The following is a 22,139-nucleotide window of genomic DNA, read 5'->3' as shown; positions in this document are numbered from 1 at the left end:
CATCCTTTTACTTTTTTTTTTTTTTGCAGTACGCGGGCCTCTTACTGTTGTGGCCTCTCCTGTTGTGGAGCACAGGCTCCGGACGTGCAGGCTCAGCGGCCATGGCTCACGGGCCCAGCCGCTCGACGGCATGTGGGATCTTCCCAGACCGGGGCACGAACCCGCGTCCCCTGCATCGGCAGGCGGACTCTCAACCACTGCGCCACCAGGGAAGCCCCATCCTTTTACTTTCAACCTACATATGTTGCTATGTTTCTTCTAGACAGCATATAGTTGGGTTGTGGGATGGTGTGGTTTTCCACTCTACTTTTCTCTTTCTCTTAATTGGTATATTTAGTCTACTTACATTTAAGTGATTATTGGTATGTCAGGGCTTTAGTCAGACATTTTGTTTTCCGTGTCTCATTCTTTTGTTTATTCAAGTAATTTATTTATTAAATTGAAGTGTAGTTGACTTACAATATCTTTTGTTTATTTTTGCTTGCATTCCTGTGAGTTACTTGAACATAGTTTAGAGTTCTATTTGGATTTACTTATAATGATTCTGAATCTGTATAGTGCTTTGTTTAGTTTTCTTAGTACTTGCTCTAGGTAGTATCATAAACACACATAACTTATCATAGCTTACTGCTGTTTTAGTGGGTTCAGATTGACTAGGTTCTATTGATCTGTCTTCAAGGTCACTGATTCTACCATCTGTCATTTCCACTCCATTATTGAGTCTATCCAGTGAGTTTTATGATGGCTGCCTTAAAATCCTTGTCAGGTAATGCCAACATCTGATTCATCTTGGTATTGGTGTCAGTTGATTGTCTTTTCTCATTCGAATTGTGGTTTTCCTGTCTTTTGCTATGATGAGTGACTTTCTATTGTATCCTGAACATTTTGGTTATGTTAGGAGACTCTTGATCCCATTTCAATCTTCTATTTTAGTAGGCAGTTACCTGTTTAGGTTTAGTATGTACGTTTTAGTCTACTTCTGTGGGTTGTAGTTCAAGTGACAGTTTAGTTTTCCAAGCCCTTGCAATGCTATTTTTGTCTGCTTCATTCTTCTGTTGTCTGTGGGGCTCCTGCTCCATCCTTGCTGGTGCTATCTGCAGTGGCAGAAGGCACTTCCCTGAGCTGCTTGTTTTTGCTGGGTGATCTTCTGAGGGAAGAGGAAGTTGCTGAAGCCACTGTACCTGCGTCTCCTTATGCCACTGATTCAGTGGAGGGTAGGAAGATACAGGGCTACTGCTACCACTGCACGTAAATCAGGCTTCCTGCTGGTTTCCCAGTTCTGGAGTGGGGACTGAGACAGTCCAAAGCTTTGCTGCTGCAAGCAGATCAGACCACCACCTGGAGCTCTGGTTGTGGAGCAGAGCTTAGGTCCCCCAACTAGGTCTCTGTTGGGCTTCTCCTTTCCCAATTCCTGTGTGTGTGTGTGTGTGTGTGTGTGTGTGTGTGTGCGCGTGCATGTGTGTGTGTGTTTGTGGGGGGGGGTTGCTGTTGGTGGTTTGCCATTGCAGGCCTCTTTGGCACCCAGTATGTGGAAGATTAAAAAAACAACTGAGGAAACTCACCATGTTGTCATTCCTCAAGTCCTGAAGTTTCTAGCCTGCTTTCCTGCTTTCAGAGCCTTTTCGTCATTGTCTGTTGAATAATTTCTAGCATGTACAGTTCTATTTGAAGAAGAGGAACAGAGAAAAGTGAGTCTACATCATCTTGCTCTGGAACCAGAAGTCCCCTAGTGTAGTTTTAAAATACACTTCTTTTAGTATGAGTGAATTTGAGCATCTTTTGATAAGTTTTAAAGTCATTTAAATTTCTTTTTCTGTATTTCACTTTGCTATTATTTGCTATTATTTGCTCATTTTTATATTGGGTTGAAGGTCTTTGACGTCTTGCTTTGTAAGAGTTGTTTTCATATTCATTATGAGTTGCATATATTTTCTCAAGCCTGTCACTTGCCTTTTGATTTTAACTTTTTTTTGTTTCTTTTTTTTTGCCATAAACTTTTTTTTTCGATGTAGGGTTTTGTGTCATTCTTGGAAAGGTCTCCTCATATCAAGATTTTCTTTTTAAATCCCCTCATATTTTCTTCTAGTACTTTTATGGTTTCATTTTTTAAAAAATATATATTTATTTATTTGGCCATGCCGGGTCTTAGTTGCAGCACGCGGGATCTTCATTGCTGTGTGTGGGGTCTTCCTTGTGGCATGCAAGATCATTATTTTAGTTGCGGCATGAAGGATCTTTTAGTTGCGGCAACTGGAATCATTAGTTGTGGCATGCATTATCTTTAGTGGCTGGCGTGTAAACCCTTAGCTGTGGCATGTGAGATCTAGTTCCCTGACCAGGGATCGAGCCCGGGCCCCCTGCATTGGGAGCGTGGAGTCTTAGCCACTGGACCACCAGGGAAGTCCCTCATTTTTTATTTTTAAATCTTTGGTCCATCTGGAAATAATTTTGGTGTCCAGTATGAGCTAGTGCATCCAGTCATCCCAAAGCATTTATTGAATAGTTCCTCATTTCCTCTCTACTTTGAAATGCTAACTTAAAAATTGTGGTAAAAAAACACATAAAGGATTGACCATCTTAAGCTTTTGTTTTTTTTTTTGGCTGCACTGCGCAGCTTGCAGGATCTTAGTTCCCCGACTGGGGATCAAACCTGGGCCCACAGCAATGAAAATGCCAAGTCTTAACCACTGGACCGCTAGGGAATTCCCATCTTAACCACTTTTAAGTGTGTAGTTCAGTAGTGTTATCACATTGTTGTGCAACAGAGTTCTAGAACTTTTTTATCTTACAAAAGTGAACCTCTAGGGACTTCCCCGATGGTGCAGTGGTTAAGAATCCACCTGCCAATGCAGGGGACACAGGTTTGAGCCCTGGCCCCGGAAGGTCCCACATGGCACGGAGCAACTGAGCCCGTGCGCCACAACTACTGGGCCCATACGCCTAGATCCCGTGCTCCGCAACGAGAGAAGCCACTGCAATGAAAAGGCCATGTGCTGCAATGAAGAGTAGCCCCTGCTCGCCACAACTAGAGAAAGCCCTTGCGCAGCAACAAAGACCCAACACAGCACCCCCCCAAAAAAAAAATCAAAAGTGAAGCTCTCTAATCATTGAACAACAACTTCCCATTGAAATGCTACTTTTTCATCATAGACTAATTTCCTGTCTTTGTTATTTTTTGCCTGGACCATTGTAACAGCTTTCTAGCATCACCATAATTCCAATCTTTCATGCACACTGTAGCCTGATTCATTTTCCTCATGCAAGCTCTGACCACAACACTCCTTTATTCAAAATCTTCAGAAGCCCTCTTGGATACTGCAATTGAAATTAAGTCCCCCATTTGCAGCAACATGGATGGATCTAGAGATTATTATACTAAGTGAAGTAAGTCAGACAAGGAAAGACAAATATCGTATGATATCGCTTATATGTAGAATCTAAAAAAATATGATACAAATGAATGTATATACAAAACAGAAACAGACCCACAGACATACAAAACAAACTTCGGGTTAACAAAGGGGAAAGGGGTGGGAGCGATAAATTAGGAGTTTGGGATTAACATATACACAGTACTATGTATAAAATGGGTAACCAACAAGGACCTACTGTATAGCACAGGGAACTATACTCAGTATCTTGTAATAACCTATAGCGGAAAAGAATCTGAAAAGGTTACATATGTAACTGAATCACTTTGCTGTACAACTGAAATTAACACATTGTAAATCAACTATATTTCAATAAAATTTTTTTAAAAAGAAATTAAATTCCCCATTGCACTCTTTCATAGCACCTATACCTTTTGTTCCTGTCACTTCTCAGGATTTATGGTTTTAATGATCTGCATGATTATTTGACTGTTGTTGATCTCCTTGCTAAACTTCAAACTTCATGAGAGCAAGGGCAATGTGCTCGTCGCCTATGCCCAGATGCTTTGTGCATGCCTGGTATATAGTAGGTGCTCAGTCCATGTTTGTGGAATGATACTCCCCTTGCTTGTGGAATAAAGTAGAAGCAACTGCAAAATCTGATCCTAACTTACCTTCTCTCAGCCTTCTGCCCTTCAAGGAAGTCAAGCTGCTGCACTTTCTGCCGTTCGTTGAAAAAGCCATGGGCTTCCTAACGGTTGGTTCTGGTTTACACCATGTCCTGATTTATCTTTTAGTTTGTGCTCTAGTTGTTCCCTGTGCCTGAAGGCCATGCCCTCCCCTCAGTCCCCTAACACAATTGCTGCCTTATGGAAATACAATGTATCCTTCGAGACCATGGCTGTCTCTGCCACTGGACTGTGAGTTCCTTGAGAGCTGAACAGGGTCCCCCACATTTGTCCCCAGGGAGCAGCACAGCTCCTGGCCTCTAGGAGGCACTCTTGCTTACACATCCTCACCTGCTCCCAGGCTACAAGCTCCTTGTGGGTAGGCAACGTTCCTTACCTGTGTGTATCTGGGAACCTTGCTTCCTAGCCCCTAGGACCTGGCCCAGGGTGAGGCTTGGAGTTGGCTCAGGAATTTCCTGGAGACCTAATGAACGTGCCTGGTCTTGTTGTGAGAGGCCTGAACATGAAATGGTGGGGCAGGGGCAGAGGCTTCCTTGCCTTCCCCCAACTGTACTCTGTGATGTCCGCCCCCCCCATCATGCCCCTTCTCCAGCAATAAATGATTACCACCCTACACGCTCACCCTGCCTCCCCAGATCCCTTAGGACCCCATGTCTTCCTGTTCACAGCCTTAGACAAATCTAACCATACATCTTCAGCAGGATCATTCTAAAAATCAAAGTTGGTTAATTCTTTGCTTTCCTGCAAATTTCCAGAGAGGCTCCACAAGCCACAGGGCTGGTGGTACCAAGGATAAAGGCGCACTCCCAGCTTGGCCTAGAAGGCCCTTTGAGCCCAGCCTCTTGCAAACTTCTTTCTAGTCCCCTCCTCTCACACCCCGTCCCAGCCCTATGACCCTGCTTGCTAAGCTCCAGTTGTGTAGCTAGTACAGACCCTTTCATGAACATGCACTTACATAACAGCTTTACCCCTCACTCATTCTTTCTTTGGCTGACTCTGGTCTTGTTTTTAAACCCAATTGTTTTTGTGGGTAGATAAGTCTTTGTGTAAAGGCACAGAGCAAGGCCAGCGAGGATGCACCACAAACAGATAAACAGTTGCTACCTCAGTGGAGGGCAAGAGGCGATCAGGATTGAGGGAGAGAGCTGGTCAAAGGGTATTTTCGCTTTATCTGTAGAGTTTCTACTTTTCACAAAGAGATTGGATCATGTATTTATTACTTGTGAGATATCAAAACAAACAAATGAACCAGTTCAATACCAGGAAGCTTTCCCCAGACTTCCCAGGCAGATGGAGCTGTTTCCTTTTCTGGGATCGAATAGGACCTTCCGCCTGTGTTATAGGAAATACTGTTTTATTGTAATTTGTTGATGCCTTCCTCCTTCTAGATGGGGGACTCCCTCAATGGTACAAACCTTAATTTATGCTCCTGATACTTAGCAGAGTGCCTGGCCCAGAGCAGATGCTCAGGGAATGCTCAATCCAATGCCTTGCCTCTTTCGGTGGGCTCCTTCGAAAGCATTTTCTAGGGGACAGGCCCCATGCTAGTCCTGAAAAGCTGATTAGTTTTCACAGTGTCCAAGGAAGAATGTCTCTGGGAGTCTGAAATGTGGGTAGAGGAGCCTCTAGGCTCTTCGGTTGTGTCAATGAGGACAGGGCTGGATTCCACACCAGCCCCATGCCCCCACCTGCCCCCTTCCACCTCAAGGCTGGGATCCAGTTCAATGCTGCCGTCCTGTCACTTGGCATGCTTCTAAAGCTACTGCCTCCTCAGCAGTTAATCTAAGGGCAACAGATATATCCCCAAATGTTGACCTTGTCGAGCCCAGCTCCGATCTATGTCTCTAAAATGGAGGCCAGCTCAGAGAAATGGGCTGTCCCCATACAGTGTGGGCCAGAGTTAGGGGACACATGTCCCAGGCATGGAGGTGGGGCTTGAGCAACTGTCTGAAGGACTTGAAGGCATCTAAAATCTCAGTTTAACGGTCTGTAGCTTTTGCAATTTTCCAGAGAAATCTGAGCTCCCAGGTCATAGGATCCTTCTTGGGTCATACTTATTGCCCAAGGGCAAAAAGGCAAGGAGTGGCCTTACTGCATCATCTGGATTGGTTCTAGAGATGGGGTGGGGGTGCCTTTTAGAGTTGGTGAAGCATGTGCCACGTGGCTAGGGCAACCCTTTAGACTTGGATGCACAAGTGGCCAGGATGCTATAGAAGGGTCTGGATCAGCCTTTCTTCCAAGAATGCTCCCAACCAGCCCCTGTCATCAACCTCGAATAGGACAGTGTTCCTGGGGTCTTAAGGCAGTGAGGCTAGGTACTTGGACTCCTGGAGATATAATGGCAGTGGTGATGGAAGTGGCAGCAGGAATTCAGTGAGGAGCCTCCCCTCCCCACCCCCCGACCCCACCTCGGTCTTCCCCATTCCTCCCATCCAGCCCAGCTCCCTCCCAGCTATCCACCAGCAACCCCACCATGGGTCTCAGGCGACCACACCATGGGTCTCAGAATTGCTAAAAGAATGTCAGACCATGCCACACCCCATTAGACCTCAATGAAGAGCACCTCCAGTTGGACCATCTCTTGTAAGTAACTTTTATTTTTATTTACAACAGAATTGGTGGCTTTATTCCTCCATCTTTAGGAACAGTTGGCATCAGCAGCCAGATGGAAAGTCTGCAGTGAAGTCAAATTCATTCTGTCCCAGCCACAGCTCCGGAAGCTCATTGGCTCGGTCCAGTCCCAGTTCCACCACCAGTGACATCAGCACCTCCTCATCCACCGGGTCTGAATCGATGATGGCAGAGCTCTGGGCACCAGCAGAAGGAGAGAGTGACCCCGCCCCTCCCGCCTGAGCCCCGAAGCCCCAGTTTGGCAGGGGCCCTGCCTCTCCAGGTTGGCCCGGAGTGGCGGCGGCCATCCCATGATACTGGCTATTAAGTTTCTGCAGCTGCATACTGGCCAGCAGGTGAGGGGCGGGGTTCAGGTTGAAGGGTGGGGGTTTAGTGGGAGGGGCGGCAGTAGGAGAGCTTATTGGAGATGGAGATCCCGAGGAACTAGCAGAAGCCCCATTGGCCTTGGTTCCATTTGAGGTTACCCCGGGGTAGTGCAGGATGGCCACTGCTTTGCGATCTTTCACCGCCAGGTTAGAGTAGGCCAGAGAGCTCATCTCTGGGTTGGCATCCTAGAAGACAGAGAAAGGCAGAGTATGGTACCCCTGCTCCAGGCTTTGTTTCTCACCATTCATCAGGCCCAAAAAGTGCTTCATCAGGGGCTAGTGGTGGGGAAGTAGCAAGAAGGCCCCCGGAAAGGTAGGCTCCTTTCCTAGCTCGAGTTAGGCTCAAGTATCCTCCTGCCACCTTGGCTCCAAGCACTGTGCTCAGGCCTAAGTCCTCATGCTGGGCACCCGTCATCCTAAATGAGTTCACTGCTTTCGTCTCCGTCCCCTGACTCTGCCTTCAGCTCGCCATTCTACAAATGGGATCTCATTGTCCCTCTTCTCAGCCTCACTTTAATCCGTTGAGACAATGGAGCAGTTTTTTTCGAATTCTGCTTCTCTTCTCCATTCTCTGCCATCTTTCAATACCCCTAGTGGGTTCAAAGTGACCATGTTTAAGTAGAAGCTATTTTCATTCTCTCCCAAGAAAGCCCTGCTGTCTCCAGTCTGCTAAAGGACACCAGATACCCCAGCCAGGAGGGCCTACCACATGGCCCCGGCCCTGGCCTGGTTGTCTTTCCGGCTCCAGTGTCTCCGACTGTAAAATGGCAAAAGTTACCTCCTTCATAGGTGAGGTGCCACCCTTGACATCAAGTGCAGGCCTCGACATAGTTGGCATTTCAGAGCCTTGGCAGAAGTTGGATAAATTGGTGGGAGGTGATGCTGCCAGCTGGAGCTGTTGTGCTGTATGTGAGGGAGAAGAGGTAATAAGGGCAAAGGCTTTATTGACCAAGCAGGTACTAGCAAAGCCCAAAGCTGGGCCACTCCACACAGCTACAAGGCAAGGATGGTGACGGGTTAGACCCAAGACCAGAGACCACCTGAGCAGAGGGAGGAGATCCAGTTGGAACTTTTGCCTGAGGCAGGAAAGGTGCTAGATTTGGCCAGGTGCTGCCCAGACAGCCAGCTACCCACATCACCAAGAGGGGACACATATGACCGTTTCCTCATGCCAGTGATGTCAGAGCCCCAAGTGGGGTGCACTCTTCCTGATTCTGAGGACAGCAATGTCCCTGAGTAAGTAGCACACTGTCTCAAAGGGCCACAGGCATTCAGATTGGAGGCATTTAGGCCTCCACCAGAACTGGGAGAAAGTAGGAAGGAGTCAGGGCGAGGAAGACCTAGAAAGCTGGGGGCTGCTACCCAGAGAAGGAATAGGTCCCCAAAGCAAATGTCATGGGGCTCCAAAGTCCTGCCTCAGCCATGGTTTCGTGTGAGAGAAGCTGGGATGATCAGGGTAGTCTGGGGGCTCTGAAGTAGCCAGAGAGCAGCTAGGGATGTCTCAATTTCCTCCACACCACAAGCCCCCTCCAAGACAGACCTGGCAGCAGCACTTGGTTTTCGCAGGACACCTGCTCTGAGCCCAGACACACTCATCTGTAGTGACAGGTGGGCATAATTCTTCCCGGAGGGAAACTGAGGTACAGAGGTTCAACAGCTTTCCCATCAGGTGGCAGTGGCTATGGGAGCAGGAGCCAGCACTCCTGTGCCCACATGCCTCATCTGACCGCTGGCCAAATCATCATACCTAGAATGATTCAAATGGCTCCTGAAGAAATGATCCCCTAGGTCAAATGCCAAAGGGATAAGATAAGGGGATGAAGGGAAAAGAATCTCCCCAAACCAGAAAATAATAATAATAAACAATCTCTGAAGACTCTAAAGTTATTTTCCCAGAAGCTTTTTTTTAAAGCCCCATATATTCTAGCCTTCATGATGAATTAGAGATGTAGAATTTCACATTTATAAATACCTCCTGGCCCAAAGAATCTTCAGCATCTTCAAAAGTCTCTAATCTTTCCAACAAGGCTAGAATTCTCTGTGACACCTCCCTCCCCCAGTGGTCATTAAGAATCTGCTCAGACCCTTCTAGAAAGTGGGCACTTACTACCCCTCTTTATCATCTCTGCACCGCTTACTTGTAGGGGAGGGAGGCAAGAAAAATAGAAAAAGGAAGGGGGGCAGAAAACACAAGAAAACAATCGGTTGCTGGGTCTGCCACCACTGCTTGATTGGAGCCCTGTTTCTTCTCTGAGGCAACCAGAGAATATTTCAAGCCAGTGATTACAAGACAAGGAATCTAATCCATGTCGTCTTCAAGAGCCCAGCACCTTCAGTATCAAGCAATTTTCATGTCCTAAGAAAAATGTCGGGAGGGGGGTGGCTGTCCATCCTTTCCTGTTCCTATCCAGCCTTTCTTCTTTCTTTATGCTACCAAGTACCCGAATGTGCATAAGAAAAAAACAAACAGCAGCAACAACAAAAAGAAACAGAAAGAGGAGGAAAAAAAGAAAAAGGAAAAAAGAGAGAGGGAGTGCAAGAGAAAAGTATCTCTGTTCTGATATCAGTTCCTGGGGAAGACCATTTTACCACGTCTCCCCCTTCAGGCTGTGAGCTCCCCTAGGCAGGACCCTGTTTCCATTCAGATCTGTTGCCTCCCATCGCCGCTTCCCCCTCCACCAGCCCCGACCCCCGGCCTGGGTCTGTGCTCCATAGGCGCTCAGTAAGTGTTGTTGTATCCGTCTGAAGAGGCAACCGCATCTCGATCGGAATCCTTGCCCCTGCTTCCCCGATTTCGTCTCCCCTCTGCCACCCAGCCCATTCGAAGGCAAAACGTGGCAGCACAGAAACGTCCCAGCTCTCTCTCCAAGCCTCGAGCCGACCACTGCGAAACAGCTGCGAGAGACGGCTGGGCAACCCAGAGCAACAAGTGCCTCGTCTCCTGCGGGTGCCTCGCGGGCCCGGGCCACCAGTTCCCGGTCCCGCAGCCCGCCCTCCTTCACAGACCGTCCCGTGGGCCGGCAGCCCCCTATCGCCTAGATGAGGGTGGGAAAGGGAGAGGAAGAAGAGAGAAGGGAGAGGCAGGTAGGGGGGTCGCGTCTTTGACCTGTTGGGGGACCAAAAGTTAAAATGGCACCAACCGGATGGCTCCATCTCGATTGCTATTTTCTCACTCAGGAGAAATTTAAAAATCCAAACAGTACTGCGGCTTGGCTTGGATGCGCTCTAACCAGACCAGTCAGTTTCGCCACCTGAAAACTAAAGGCCCGTTGTTTGCGGACAGCTCGGCCGCCCTCCTCGCCACATCCCAGGTGGAGCCGCTGGAGCTGGGGGCGGCCGGGAACATCCCTGCACGGTGGACCGCGAGCACCCAGGCCGCCAGGGCCCCGAGCGTCCGATCCCGCGAGTGCCGTATCAGGAACCGATCGTGGAGACAGGATAGACAGGCGGGGAGGGGCCCGGGGTCTCGGCCTCCCCGGCGAGTTTGGGGCCCCGCGGTGCTACCGCGCGCGGGGGCGCACTCCAGCGCCGGCTGCGGCCACTCCCGCGCCTCACCAACACTTACTGAGCGCCCGCAGAGCACCCGACGCGGCCGCGGGCTGAGCCTACCCCCTAGCCAAGTCGCCTGTGGTCAGTGCTATCACTCCGCTACGAGAAGAGTGAGAGGCTCGGAGAGGTTCGGTAACTTGCCCAAGGTCACAGCGCTAGAAAGTGGCGGAGCCGGGATTCGCAGCCAGGTCTGTCTGCCTCCAAGTCCGGCGCTTGGCGAGGCAGGGACTCCGTGCGCGGCCCGGCCCCGCCGCCGGCGTTTATAGGCAGAGGGGTGTGTGCGTGTGTGTGCGTGGGGGAGGGGGGCGTGAGTATGGGGGAGAGCAGAGGTCGACCAGGCAGTAGAGGCAAGTTGCCCAAATTCTCTAACTTCCATCCCTCAATTCCGCTGAACTCGGTCCGAAAAGCCCCTCTCGCCTTCAGACCCCGAAGGAAACCTGAGCTTTGTGCAGCCCCAGAGCCGGAGCGTCCACATGCGGTCCGGGCGATTAGCAAAGTCGGTGGAAGCCAAGCTGGAGAAAGCGCGGGCGCGGGGAGAAAAGGTGCTGCTGTCTCCCCAGGAGAAGCGGGCGCTTGGCCCGGCCGGCCGGCAGGCGGGCGCGCTGGCGAGCGAGCCGGTTCGCTGGCTGGCGGGCGGGCGGGCGGCGGCCCCTCCGCCCCCCCAGCAGAGCAGCTTTCAAACAGAAAACAAGTCCCCCAAAGACCCCCGGCCCGCCCGGCCCCCGCCCGCTCCCTGCGCCCGCTCCGCTGGAGTCCCCGGCCCAGCCGCCCAGCCCACCGCCCTACCGGGCGGCCCGGCTTACCTCCGCGAAGCCGCCTGCCCTGGAGAGAGGGAAGCGCGGAGCCTGGTGAGCCGCGGGCGCAGCGGCGGAGCCCCCAGCCCCTGGCACGCACGCCGCCACCGCCGCCGCGAGCCGGTCGCGCTCAGTGCCACCCGACCCCGGGGCGCCTGGGAAAAGCCCGCACCACCGCGCCGCGCCGCCGCCGCACCTCACCGTGCTGCGCCAAGCAGCCCCGGCCCGCGCCCGTGCCCGCCCGCCCGCCCGCAGCTTCGGCGCCTGACTCCGGGGCGGTGGCGGTGGCGGTGGCGGTAGCAGCCACCGCGCTCCCTTCCCGGCGCGGGGGAACCGGGTCTCAAGCCCCCATTGCCGCCCGGAGAGCCCTGACGCACACGCACACGGGAGCAGGCTGGCCTCGGCTAGGAATCCCAGGAAGGACAGACCCTTTCCCCCCTTTTTCTCTCCCCCCTCCCAATTTCCACGTCTTTATAACCGGCTTAGGGCATTATTAGCACATGTCCTGGCTCGTGGGCGAGTTGGTGGCAAAATCTGAACTGGATACTCACCGAGGGCCAGAGCGGGTGCTGCGCCTTCCTCAGCCCTCTTCCTCCTCGCCAGGAACGACCCTTCTCCGGCGGGCTGTGGGCGGGCAGCCGGGCGGAGCGAGCCTCTTCTCGGCAGCTCAGCGGTGCCCCTTCTGCAGCTGTGCCGCTGGGAACATTTTATAGCGGCGGCTGGCGTGTGTGGCCCTTTAAAGGCGCTCGAGCTGGTGCAGTCACCGCGGATCGTGTGAAAGCGAAGGGCCGGCTGGGGAACGGAGTCCGAGCGGCTCCGCGGGTCCGGCGGCGCCGGGGACCGGCCACGGCTCCCGGGGTGCGGCTGGCGGGCCCAGGCCGTGGTCGCCCCGAGCCCCGAGCCCCCGGCCGACGCCTGCGCTTCTAAAGCGGGCGGGGGCCCGGGCCCCGGGCACAGTCTCTCCCCACCGCCCTGCATGGACTTGCCCAATAAATTCCACTTAGTAATTTCGCTGAGGCGAGGGAGAGCTGTTAGTGTCTGTTTTCTGACCTAAATCTAGAGGGTGGTCAGAGCGGGCTTCAGGGAGTTGGGGGGAGAGCTATGGGCTCAGGAAATGACCTGGGGGAGGAGGACGAACAAGGGACGGGGTCCAAGGGGCACGATTTGGGTTTTCTGCAGGGCTTTCTCGGAGTCTGTCTGCTCCCTTTGGGCTGCACCATCTCCCTGGTTGAAGGGCCGAGGCTGGGAGTCCCTTTCCCCTTAAAGTCGCCAGATTCCAGGCAGAGCTTCTTGGAGGGCCTATCCGTCCCGCAGCGGTGGCTTCCTTCGAAGACCTGAGCTGGGATTGGGTTCAAGGGATTCTCTCTTGTGGTTATCCAGGGCTGAAGGAGGCTGGCGGGTTGCGACGTGGAGATAAGTCACGGATCGTGGGGCCAGGTGCAGCTCACGAGGCACAGCCGAAAGGCCAAGAGCAGGCAGCAGGGTATGAAGAGCTTGCCCCGGGGCTCGCGGGGACGACTCCTGCGTTCCCAGTATGACAGGTTATTTTATTATCATTATATAATCATTCCAGGTAATAAGAATAACATTTTGCATTAGGAGCACATCTTTCTCGGGTTAGGATGTTATCTTACAAATCTCCTCGGAAAAGAGGTCCGGGTCTTCTGCTTCATTTCAGTCATGCTCCTCCTGGCCAACAAGCTCCCATCTCGCCTCTTACAGGAAGGCCACCAGGACTACCCTTCTACCAAACTCTCTTTTCTTGGCCCCTTTCAGCAATAACTACTCAGTTTACAGTGTTTATAAAACATGCTCTTTTTTAAAAGTCCTGATGTTAAGAAAAAAGGGGGGAGGGAATGTCATGAAGTCATTTTCACTGTGTATGTGTTCTGTCTTCTTAATTGGATTTGAAGACCTAAAGGTCTTTTCCTTTTCTTCTTTCTTTCCCACTTTTTCTCTTCTTTTCTTTCTTTCTTATTCTTTTTCTTTAGTACCCCAAAGTGCCCTGCATTTGCTCTTTGAACAAAGTTCTGTTTGTCGATGGACTGACCGGCTTACTGACGTAAAGATGAGGAGCAAACAGAGGGACAGATCAAGGCCCTTCCTTGACGCCTGGAGTAAGCTGGGGCCAGTGCTCTGGACGCCAGGTAAACCCATTCCCCAGCCCCCAAAGCTATCTTGCCTGTCTCCCTTCCTTCCCCTCACCCTGCCTCAACACAAACCCCAGTAACAATCACATCCCACACACCATCCTTGCACTTTCTCACTTTGCACAAAGATTGTAGGTCGTGCCCAGTTTCCTTCTGATAAAAGGCGAGATCTATCGGGACCCTAAAACCCTACAAAGTTTGCTTGTGAAATACACCCTCAAGCCATCTTGGTGTTTGCCTGACGTGAGCGACCCCGGGCTTTCGAATTGTGTTTTGCTAATTTGGACCTCCGACCTACCCTCCCCCTCAGCCCCCGCTCGGGAGAGGGTCTGGAAACCGCGACAGCGTCTCTGCGGAAGGCTCCGGATCCGGGAGGTGGCGGATCCGCCCTCCATCTATTGGATGGCTCCCAGGCCAATTGTTAGAAAGAGGCATATGTTCATCTCGGCTTCTGGAGTGTCTCCGGAGCAGTTGCTCAACAGCCAGCCCCCTCCCCCATCCGGACCATTGAAGGGCAGAAAAAGGAGCGCCCTCCGCCACATTTCTCTTTGCCCACATGCCAGAAAGGGTCTCCCCACTGGTAACTTCCTGTCATCTCCACTGTCCACCTCCTTGGGAGCAGGAAAGAGAGGGGCTATGGGCACTCAGCTTTGGAGCACAAAAGCCACCCTTTTCCTTTGGGGGGCAGATGGAAGGGGAGGTTAGTCTCAGAGGCAGGGAGAGAGCAAAGGAGACATTTGCATTTCTCTGCAAATATGCCCTGGATCACTGACTTCCCAGTCGGTTCCAGCAGAGCTCAGAGCTCTCCGCTGAACTCTTATCTCTAACTTGGCAACTAGACTGCGAGCTCGCAAACCAAGGAGAGGACAGGGATGATCACCCAGCAAGAACCTTCTGTGCTCCAGCATTGGACCTGGCATGTTCCCAACCATCATCTCACTTAATTCCCACGCCCTGTGAGGTAGGGTTTACCAAAGGTGAAAAGGAGTCCCAGAGATTGTTCAAGTTCACACAGCCAGGAGGTCCGGTGTTTGAATCCAGGTTAGGCTGAGTGTAGAGTCCTCACCCTCACCCCTGCATCTTGCTGCCTGGGAGGGTAAGGGGGCATCTAAACTGTGGTCAAGAGTACAGGTTCAGGGGTCAGTCCTCCTGGGTTTAAATCCCTACTCTGCCATTTACTAGCTCTGTGATCTTAAGCCAAATGGCTTCATTCTTCAGGCCTCAGTTTTCCCATCTGTTAAATGGGGATTATAATGGGAGCAACTCCGTGGGCTTGTTGCAAGGATCAAAGGAAAAGCTTGGGTTGATGCCTGCTGTGTAGTAAGTGGTCCACAAATGCTGTGCCTTCTGATTCTTTTCCTTTTGCCTCCTAGTCCTGCCTCAGCTTACACACTTCAGGTTCAATAATACTTGCTGACTGATTAATTAAAAAACCAGGCTGTGAGGGGATGAAGCAGGTCTATAAACTCAGGAAGGGGAGAAAGAGGAAAATGCAGGTTTGTTCTCAAAATCCCACCTTCCAGAACCAAGGGCTGTCTGAGCCTTATGATGGGAGCAAATTACGGAGCAAAAAAAGACCATGACTTTTTACAGGACAGCCCGTATGCATACAGAGTGGTCTCTAGAAACATATACAATAAGTGTGTAGAAAAGTTAAAAAGCACACATTGCCACGTGGCTTGCAGGATCTCAGTTCAAACCCCGACCAGGGATCAAACCCCAGACAACAGCAGTGAAAGGCTGGAGTCCTAACCACTAGGCCACCAGGGATCTCCCATAAAAGCACAGGTCTTTGTTTAAGAATGTTTGGAGCAGAATTGTTTGTAATAGTGAAAAATGGAAAGCAATTTAAATGTCCATGGTGAAGGAGCGGCCCTTGGTACCTTGATACTAAAAAACATTGTTTTTAAATCCTGATTTCAAAAACTCTTTTATTCATGGGAAAATGTTCACAACAAAATATTAACTAAAAAAAAGACACAGGGTACAAAGTTGCATAAATATGATGCCAAGTTGCAAAGGGCACAAAGAGCAGAAAATTAAGTACTCACTGTTTCCAACCATGTATGAATATGGGTAATGAAGCAATGGTCAGGAAAACAACAGTGTCAGGCGGGTGGTAGGATTGTGAGGCATTTTTTTTTTCTTTTCTCTGTTATGCAATATGATTATATTATTCTTATAATTTACTATAAGTTTATAGTTAATGGACTGCGTAAACAGTATGCTTCTACTATTGTTAAAATTATTTGTGCATAGAAAAAATATTGAAAGAATATACACCAAAATAGGGACTTCCCTGGTGGTCCAGTGGTTAAGACTCCGCACTTCCAATGCAGGGGGCACAGGTTTGATCCCTGGTTGGGGAACTAAGATCCCACATGCTGCGGGGTGTGGCCCACCCCCCCAAAAAAGTATCTTAAGGAAAAAAAAAAACCTAGAAAAAAACAAACAGAACACCAAAATGTTAACAGTGATTATAATTGAATGGTGGGATTATGGATGATATTTTTCTTTTCCTTTATTTTTCTGCTATAAGATTATATTATTTTCTTACAATTAAAACAGGTGCATAATTTGAAAAGTGCGTAATCAGTACAATCCCACTGGTGTTAACAGTATGGCTGTAAATTGAAAAAAATGGGAAGGAAATGTATTAAAATATTAACAGTTTTTATATTAAGTGGTAAAGGATTATGATTCTTCTTTAATATGATTTTATTACTTTTATAGTTAAAATAAAATGAATACTTACGAATGGCATATACAGTAGGATCCCACTTTTGTTAAAAATGTATATATATGTGGGTGTGCATAGAATAAATAATAGACGACTCCAAAATGTGGTTGTCTCTGGGTGGTAGGGTTATGGGTGATTTTTGTTTTCTCTCTTTTTAAAAAAAATTTTATTGGAGTATAGTTGATTTACAATGTTGTGTTAGTTTCAGCTGTACTGTTTTCTCTTTTATACAGGATTTCTTCATTTTCCAAATTTTTTACAGCTATCATGTATTATCTTTTAGTTATGAAAAATGTAAAAAAGAATTCAATACTGAAGTATTTATGGGAAAAAAGGGCATGTCTGGGATTTGCTTTAAAATATTCCAGTGGGGATGGGAGAAAAGTGGATGGGGATATAGAAAAAAATGCGATGATAATTGTTGAAGAGGGGTACATGGGCCTTCATTATAATGTTTACTTGTGATTATGTTTGAAAAGTTCCATAAATACTTTTTAAAAAGCATTTTCACATCCATTATCTTATAATCTTATGCCAACCCTGTGGGGTTGATTATCTCCATTTTGTAGAAAACCAGAGGTTTTCAAGAGGTGAAGTCACTTGCCCAACCTGTCACACAGTTGGGAAGTGAGACAGTAGGCTTGACTTGGGGCTCCTCACTCCAAGCCCAGGGCTCCCCACCACATCCCAGTTGCTGCTTCTTTATAACAATTTTAAAAAATTAACATTTCGTCTGGCGATAAATGTCATAATTGTTCCCTGCACAGAAATTGGAAATAACAGAAAAGCACCAGGAGGAAAACATCATAACCCACCGGCATCATAGAAAGACCCTTTGGTGTCTGGTCATGCAGACTTTATCCCTGCTGTCTCTTACTCCAGAGGTAATGGGTGGGGCAAACATCGTAAATGCAGTAGGAGTGGTGAGTCATTCCTAATGGGCTGGTGAGTGAAGCTGCAGCTGTTTGGGGACCCCATCATGTGTGAGGGGCTCAGGAGATGGTCAGTCCTAGCCACCGCCTCCCATCCTTCCTTCGTGCCCCCTCCAGATACTGCAGTCTGGATCACAGTTCTTTCCTGTATTCTTCCTTCTCCTGTAGGATCTCAAGGACTACAAGTCCATTTGGGAAGTCAGGGTGGCCTCTCTCCCCTTATTTCATCTGGAGACCCTGCCCAGAAGCCCCCTTGGGATCCTGCAAGTCTGCAACCACACCGAGTGCGGTTGTGCCTCCATTTCCCCATCTGGAAGATGCTAGTGAGAATAGCAGACCGGTTAGCCTCTGCCAGGGAGTGATGAGCTAACGTCTGTAGCGCTTTCCAGCCCCTCGGAGCAAGGTGCCGGAGCCTCCCCAGCGCCTCGCCTGCCGCTGCCAGCCTGAGTGAGCGCCTGGGCCTGGCTGCCCCGCGCCGAGGGAGCGGTCGCATTCCTCTGCCCCAGGCCAGCGGGCTTGGACCCGCACTCGCTTCTGCTCCTGTGTTAAAAGAAAAAAAAAGGAGGAGAATTGAAAAGAAGAGAGGATGAAGAAGAAGAGGGGAACAGGGAACAAGATTAGTCCTGGGGAAATGGCCTTGAGAAACAGAAAACAGAAGAGAGCAGGGAGATAACAGGGCATCCTTGGGCACTCCAGTCAGCTTCAGAGATTGTAGCCTTGGTTTCCTGTTTACACAGGGGGGTGGGGAAGTTTGGAAAGGGCCAACAACTGGGGCCAGTCGAATTGATTCCCTACTTGATTTCCTGTTATTTGTACATAATGGGAAAACCTCAAATATATGCAAACAGCTTCGGCCACCCAGCCTCTCACATCCTTCATGGCTCCGCCCACTTCAGGCTTTGGGGATGTCATTCCAGTATATGCCCCTTCTCTGTGCTCCCTCCTGGCATTTAACTTCACAAGAGGCCTAGGAAGTCAGCACTATCACCCCATTTTAGAGAGAAAGGCACTGAGCCCAGAGAGGTGAAATAACAGGCCCAAGATTGCAAAACTAGTAAGCAGCGGAGCTGAGATGCACAACAGAGTGGGACTCACCCCTAAGGCCAAACTCTCCCTCTAGGCTCCCTGCTCCTCTGTTATCGGTGTCTATGCTCTTCTTGCTTCTAGAACGGATGCTCGGCCTCTCCCACTGCAGTTGGTGGTCAATGTGTGTGGGGCAGAAGGTATTCGTGGCCCAGCTTGAGAGAGAGACCCTTGAGGGGGGAGCCCAGTTAAGGTATGCGGCAGGAGTCTCCAGGGATGAGGTGCGGGTTGGGAGAGGGCTGCAGCCCGAGGATGGCAAAGACGACTCTGAAAAATATTATCTAGGGAAAAGCACAAGGTTCAAAGGCAGGGAGGGAGAAAGGTGCTGATGTCGGGGAGAAAGAGACACAGCTGGGCCAGCCAGGCCCTGGGCTGTTTGGGTGACAGCAGTGAAGCTGGAGGCCTTGGGAAGGTGTGAGGTTTTTGTGGGGGAAGAGAAACTCTGCTTTAAGCATGTTTAGTTTAAGCTGTTGGCAGAACATCCAAGTGGAAATAGCTTGCACACAGCCAGGAATATAGGACTGGAAAGAAAGTGTGAGGTTGTGTCAGAAAGAGCAATTGGCAGGATGACTTTCGGCCAAACTGGGGGGAACGTTCCCCTGCGTCTCTCCGCAAGCACAGAGAGGGGCTTTCTCCTCAGGCGCAGGACACTGGTGCTTCACTGCAGTGCTCCTTTCCTCTGCTCACCGCAGACCCTAGAGCCCAGCACAGTCGTGCTACAGGCTTCAAATCCCTAAAGGGCGCTGTGAAGGGATCTCAGTCCATAAATTTCCCCATGCCACGGAGTGACAGGGGCCTCATCTTACTTTGCTAAATACATTTTGGCTGGGCCTCAACATACCAGGCCTTCCCTCGATTCACTTCAGCTTCTAGAACACAAGTCTTTGGGGTCTTGTGTACTCTCTCTTTTCTGCCACCCGCCACTTTTAGGACAGCACAGCTGACTTCATCCTTCAGAAGGTGAGGCCATTTTAGTCTGGCCTTGATTCCTGCAGCATCAGGCTGAAACTGCTCCCCTCACCTGAGCCCTGAAGTGATGTGGCAGCCCCTTGGCCCCCAATCTCATGTCTGTGCTGGGAGTACTACCCTGCCCTTGTCTCTCTTGGGCTCTGGGGTCCTGCTTTCCCAGCCTCCCAACATTCAATCGCATCTGAGACCTCAGACTTCCACTCATGATCCATCATGGACCCCACAATCCTCTAGTCAGAGCCCTGCTGGCATGGAGAAGTCTCCCAGCTTGGGAGACTTCCCTGATTGCCTCTGGGGTTGGCTCAGACAAACATGGCTGTGTGAATGTGGTTAGGGTGCATCTCACATGTACAACCTGGGGGACTGGAAAGGTTTCCCTGGATCCCCACAGCCACAGATGCTTATCCTTTTGGAGATCAGCAATCAGAGCTGGAGACAGATGGAGGATCTAAGGTAGCTCAGGGGGTCAGGGTGCAGACTCTGCTGCCAGCCACGAGGAGAGGACCACAGGCCCAGTGACCCAAGGTCCCTCTGCTGGCTCCACACTGAGACGATGCCCTCCGCCAGCACATCCAGGTTCCTTGTGCCAATCACAAAAAGGCACCTCCTCTGGGAGGACCAAGTAGTAACAGGTGCTGCTCCCTCTGGGATTTACACAACCCTCACCCCGGGGCACGCGGCTTTGCAGGAGGAACACAGGCTGAATTTCAGGGGTCCCTGTGTGGGGTATGATCTGAACAAACATATTCGGAAGCCCTGCAAAGGGATGAGCCTGGATGAGCACATGGCTGATGTTCCTGCAGTGGCCTAGCACCCCTAAGAATGCCACCTCAGGGGCTTCCCTGGTGGCGCAGCGGTTGAGAGTCCGCCTGCCGATGCAGGGGACGCGGGTTCGTGCCCCGGTCCGGGAAGATCCCACGTGCCGTGGAGCGGTTGGGCCCGTGGGCCATGGCCGCTGAGCCTGCGCGTCCGGAGCCTGTGCCTCACAACGGGAGAGGCCACAACAGTGAGAGGCCCGCATACCGCAAAAAAAAAAAAAAAAAAAAAAAAAGAATGCCACCTCAGGAGAGTTTTATCCCTCCCAGCTCTGATGAAAAACATCAGTGGTAACGTTTCCTGGGCACTTAACTAGGTGACAGACCCTCACTGTTCTTAGTGTTCCATATTTATTCTCTCCTCGAATCCCCGCCAACAACCTGAGGTGCTGGGCGACTACTATTGTTACCTCATCTCTATTTTTCTGATAGGAAAATTGAGGCACAGAGATGTTAGGCAGCTTGCCTGTGTCCTACACCCTGTTAGTTTTGGCCTGAAGATTCAAACCAGGCCCCAGAGCCTCTGCTAGGGACCAGTGGGCCTCACTGTCTGCTAAGTAACATAATGTCTGCTGGGACCTGCCCCTTATAGTTCCTAAAGGACTTTCCCACCCGTGAGCAGGGTTGATTCACAGCCCCTTCTCCCCCACTGAGTCATCGCTATTATTATCAATCCCATTTTACAGAAGGAGGCTCAGAGAGATGAGGCAACCTTGCTGAGGTCACACAGCTAGCAAATGAGGATGTTGGGATTTGAATCCAGTTCTGCCTGCTTCTATCTCCCTTTCTTGCTCTCTAGCTACCCCCCACCCCAAGGTTCTTGCCTTTCCTCAAAACTGAATGTCAGAGCCAGTGGGGCCTGGAAAGATGACCTCATCTGAACCTCACACTGTTACAGAGGAGGAAGCTAGCACTGCATTGCTACCTGGTTAGAGTCAGAGGAAAAGAGACAGACAGACTGAGCAGAAAGAAATGTATTCAGCGGAGAGAGAAGGAGAGAGCAAAAGAGCAAGAGGGTGAATGCCTGGGAAGAAAACAAGGCAAGGAAAAGAAATCAAATGAGAAAGAGAAAGGCCCAAAGTGGGGTGAAGGCATAAGTGACCGGCCATCTGGAAGCAGCACCGAGCTTGGTGGGGGCGTGTGTTTGTGAAGCAGGGGAGCCAGACCCACAGGTGCAAGGGCCCAGCTGCTGCCAGCCAAGAACTCTCTGGGCCCCGCGCCCAACCAGAAAGAAGGGGCTTTGGGCTGGGACAGACTCTCAGCCAGCCTGATGGGGCTCACCCCTGAAGCCTTCCTTGGGAAGAGGAAGGAAGGTTCCCATAGCCTCTTTGCATTTTCTTCAAACTTCTACCAAGTGATACCTTTGGAGTCTCGACTCTGGATGATCCCTGCTGCATCTGAATCCCAGGCTGTCTGGCCCTGGCCTCGCCTGGTCTGAGGGGATGGGTAAATGCCAATTCATACTGCCACCAGCTTGGTACACAGGAGGGACAGATAGGGAGGGGGAAACGGCTGTGCAGACCCGACTGGTCACCTTCCCAGCCAGCTCGAGGCCTGACTTAGTCTGAGGTCCAGAGCCCGGGGCTCTGCCATCAGATTGACCTTTGTTCAAGAACTGAGGCTGCCACTTCCTAGCTGTGTGACCTTGGGCAAGTGACTTTAGCTCGTTGAGCCTCAGTTTCCTTCCATGTAAAGTGGGAAAAGTAAGAATACCTACCTCATGAGGCTGTGCCAGGGTTGAATGAGATAATGTCTGTGGCTATAAACTCTCAAGTGCTGTACACATGTGAGTAATTACTCTTCTCTGACCCCTGTTCCCTGCTGCTTGGGGGATGGAGTCAGACTTCCAATCCAAGTCCAGTTCCAAGCTTGACTTCACCTCCTTGGCCCTGTTTTCCTCATTGTCACATATGCCTGTGTGGGAAGTCAAGCCTCCCGACCCATCGGGGTGGGCTCAGGGCTGCTGCTATTCCTACATAGTTGTTCCTTCAGGCCACAGACATGAGCTGAGCCCCTGCTCGTCCCCGTTTTGGTCACCAAGGCCTCAGAGG

General features: G+C 50.5%; 1 protein-coding gene and 1 long non-coding RNA gene across 7 annotated transcripts; one reads left to right on the top strand and one right to left on the bottom strand.

The window, feature by feature from the left end:
- Nucleotides 1–6,639: 6,639 nt before the first annotated feature.
- Nucleotides 6,640–12,109, bottom strand: CITED1 (Cbp/p300 interacting transactivator with Glu/Asp rich carboxy-terminal domain 1). 6 transcript variants are annotated; one of them, XM_067722646.1, is made up of 4 exons: nucleotides 11,783–11,828; nucleotides 11,409–11,427; nucleotides 7,835–7,959; nucleotides 6,640–7,242 (listed from the first exon to the last, which is right to left on the bottom strand). In XM_067722646.1, the coding sequence occupies exons 3-4, from the start codon at nucleotides 7,892–7,894 to the stop codon at nucleotides 6,715–6,717; spliced, it is 588 nt and encodes a 195-aa protein (XP_067578747.1). In that variant the 5' UTR covers nucleotides 7,895–7,959; nucleotides 11,409–11,427; nucleotides 11,783–11,828; the 3' UTR covers nucleotides 6,640–6,714. The 6 variants fall into 6 exon arrangements, with proteins under 6 accessions (XP_067578747.1, XP_067578749.1, XP_067578743.1 ...); XM_067722648.1 differs by lacking the exon at nucleotides 11,783–11,828 and adding an exon at nucleotides 11,669–11,690; XM_067722642.1 differs by lacking the exons at nucleotides 11,409–11,427; nucleotides 11,783–11,828 and adding an exon at nucleotides 11,951–12,109.
- A 173-nt stretch (nucleotides 12,110–12,282) lies between these two features.
- Nucleotides 12,283–16,020, top strand: LOC137216551 (uncharacterized). Its single transcript, XR_010939825.1, has 3 exons — nucleotides 12,283–12,940; nucleotides 13,391–13,546; nucleotides 13,860–16,020. It is a non-coding gene; the product is annotated as an uncharacterized lncRNA (long non-coding RNA).
- The last annotated feature ends 6,119 nt before the right edge of the window (nucleotides 16,021–22,139 follow it).

This window comes from Pseudorca crassidens, chromosome X (genome assembly GCF_039906515.1).
Source record: "Pseudorca crassidens isolate mPseCra1 chromosome X, mPseCra1.hap1, whole genome shotgun sequence".
Taxonomy (NCBI): Eukaryota; Metazoa; Chordata; class Mammalia; order Artiodactyla; family Delphinidae; genus Pseudorca; species Pseudorca crassidens.
Note: the sequence above shows the minus strand (reverse complement) of the source record. Positions and strands in the feature narration are given on the sequence as shown.

Coding starts and splice junctions, on each gene's coding strand:
- CITED1 (XM_067722643.1), bottom strand. Junction 7,243..7,834: donor GCACCTCACCTATGAAGGAG/GTAACTTTTGCC, acceptor TCTGTCTTCTAG/GATGCCAACCCAGAGATGAG.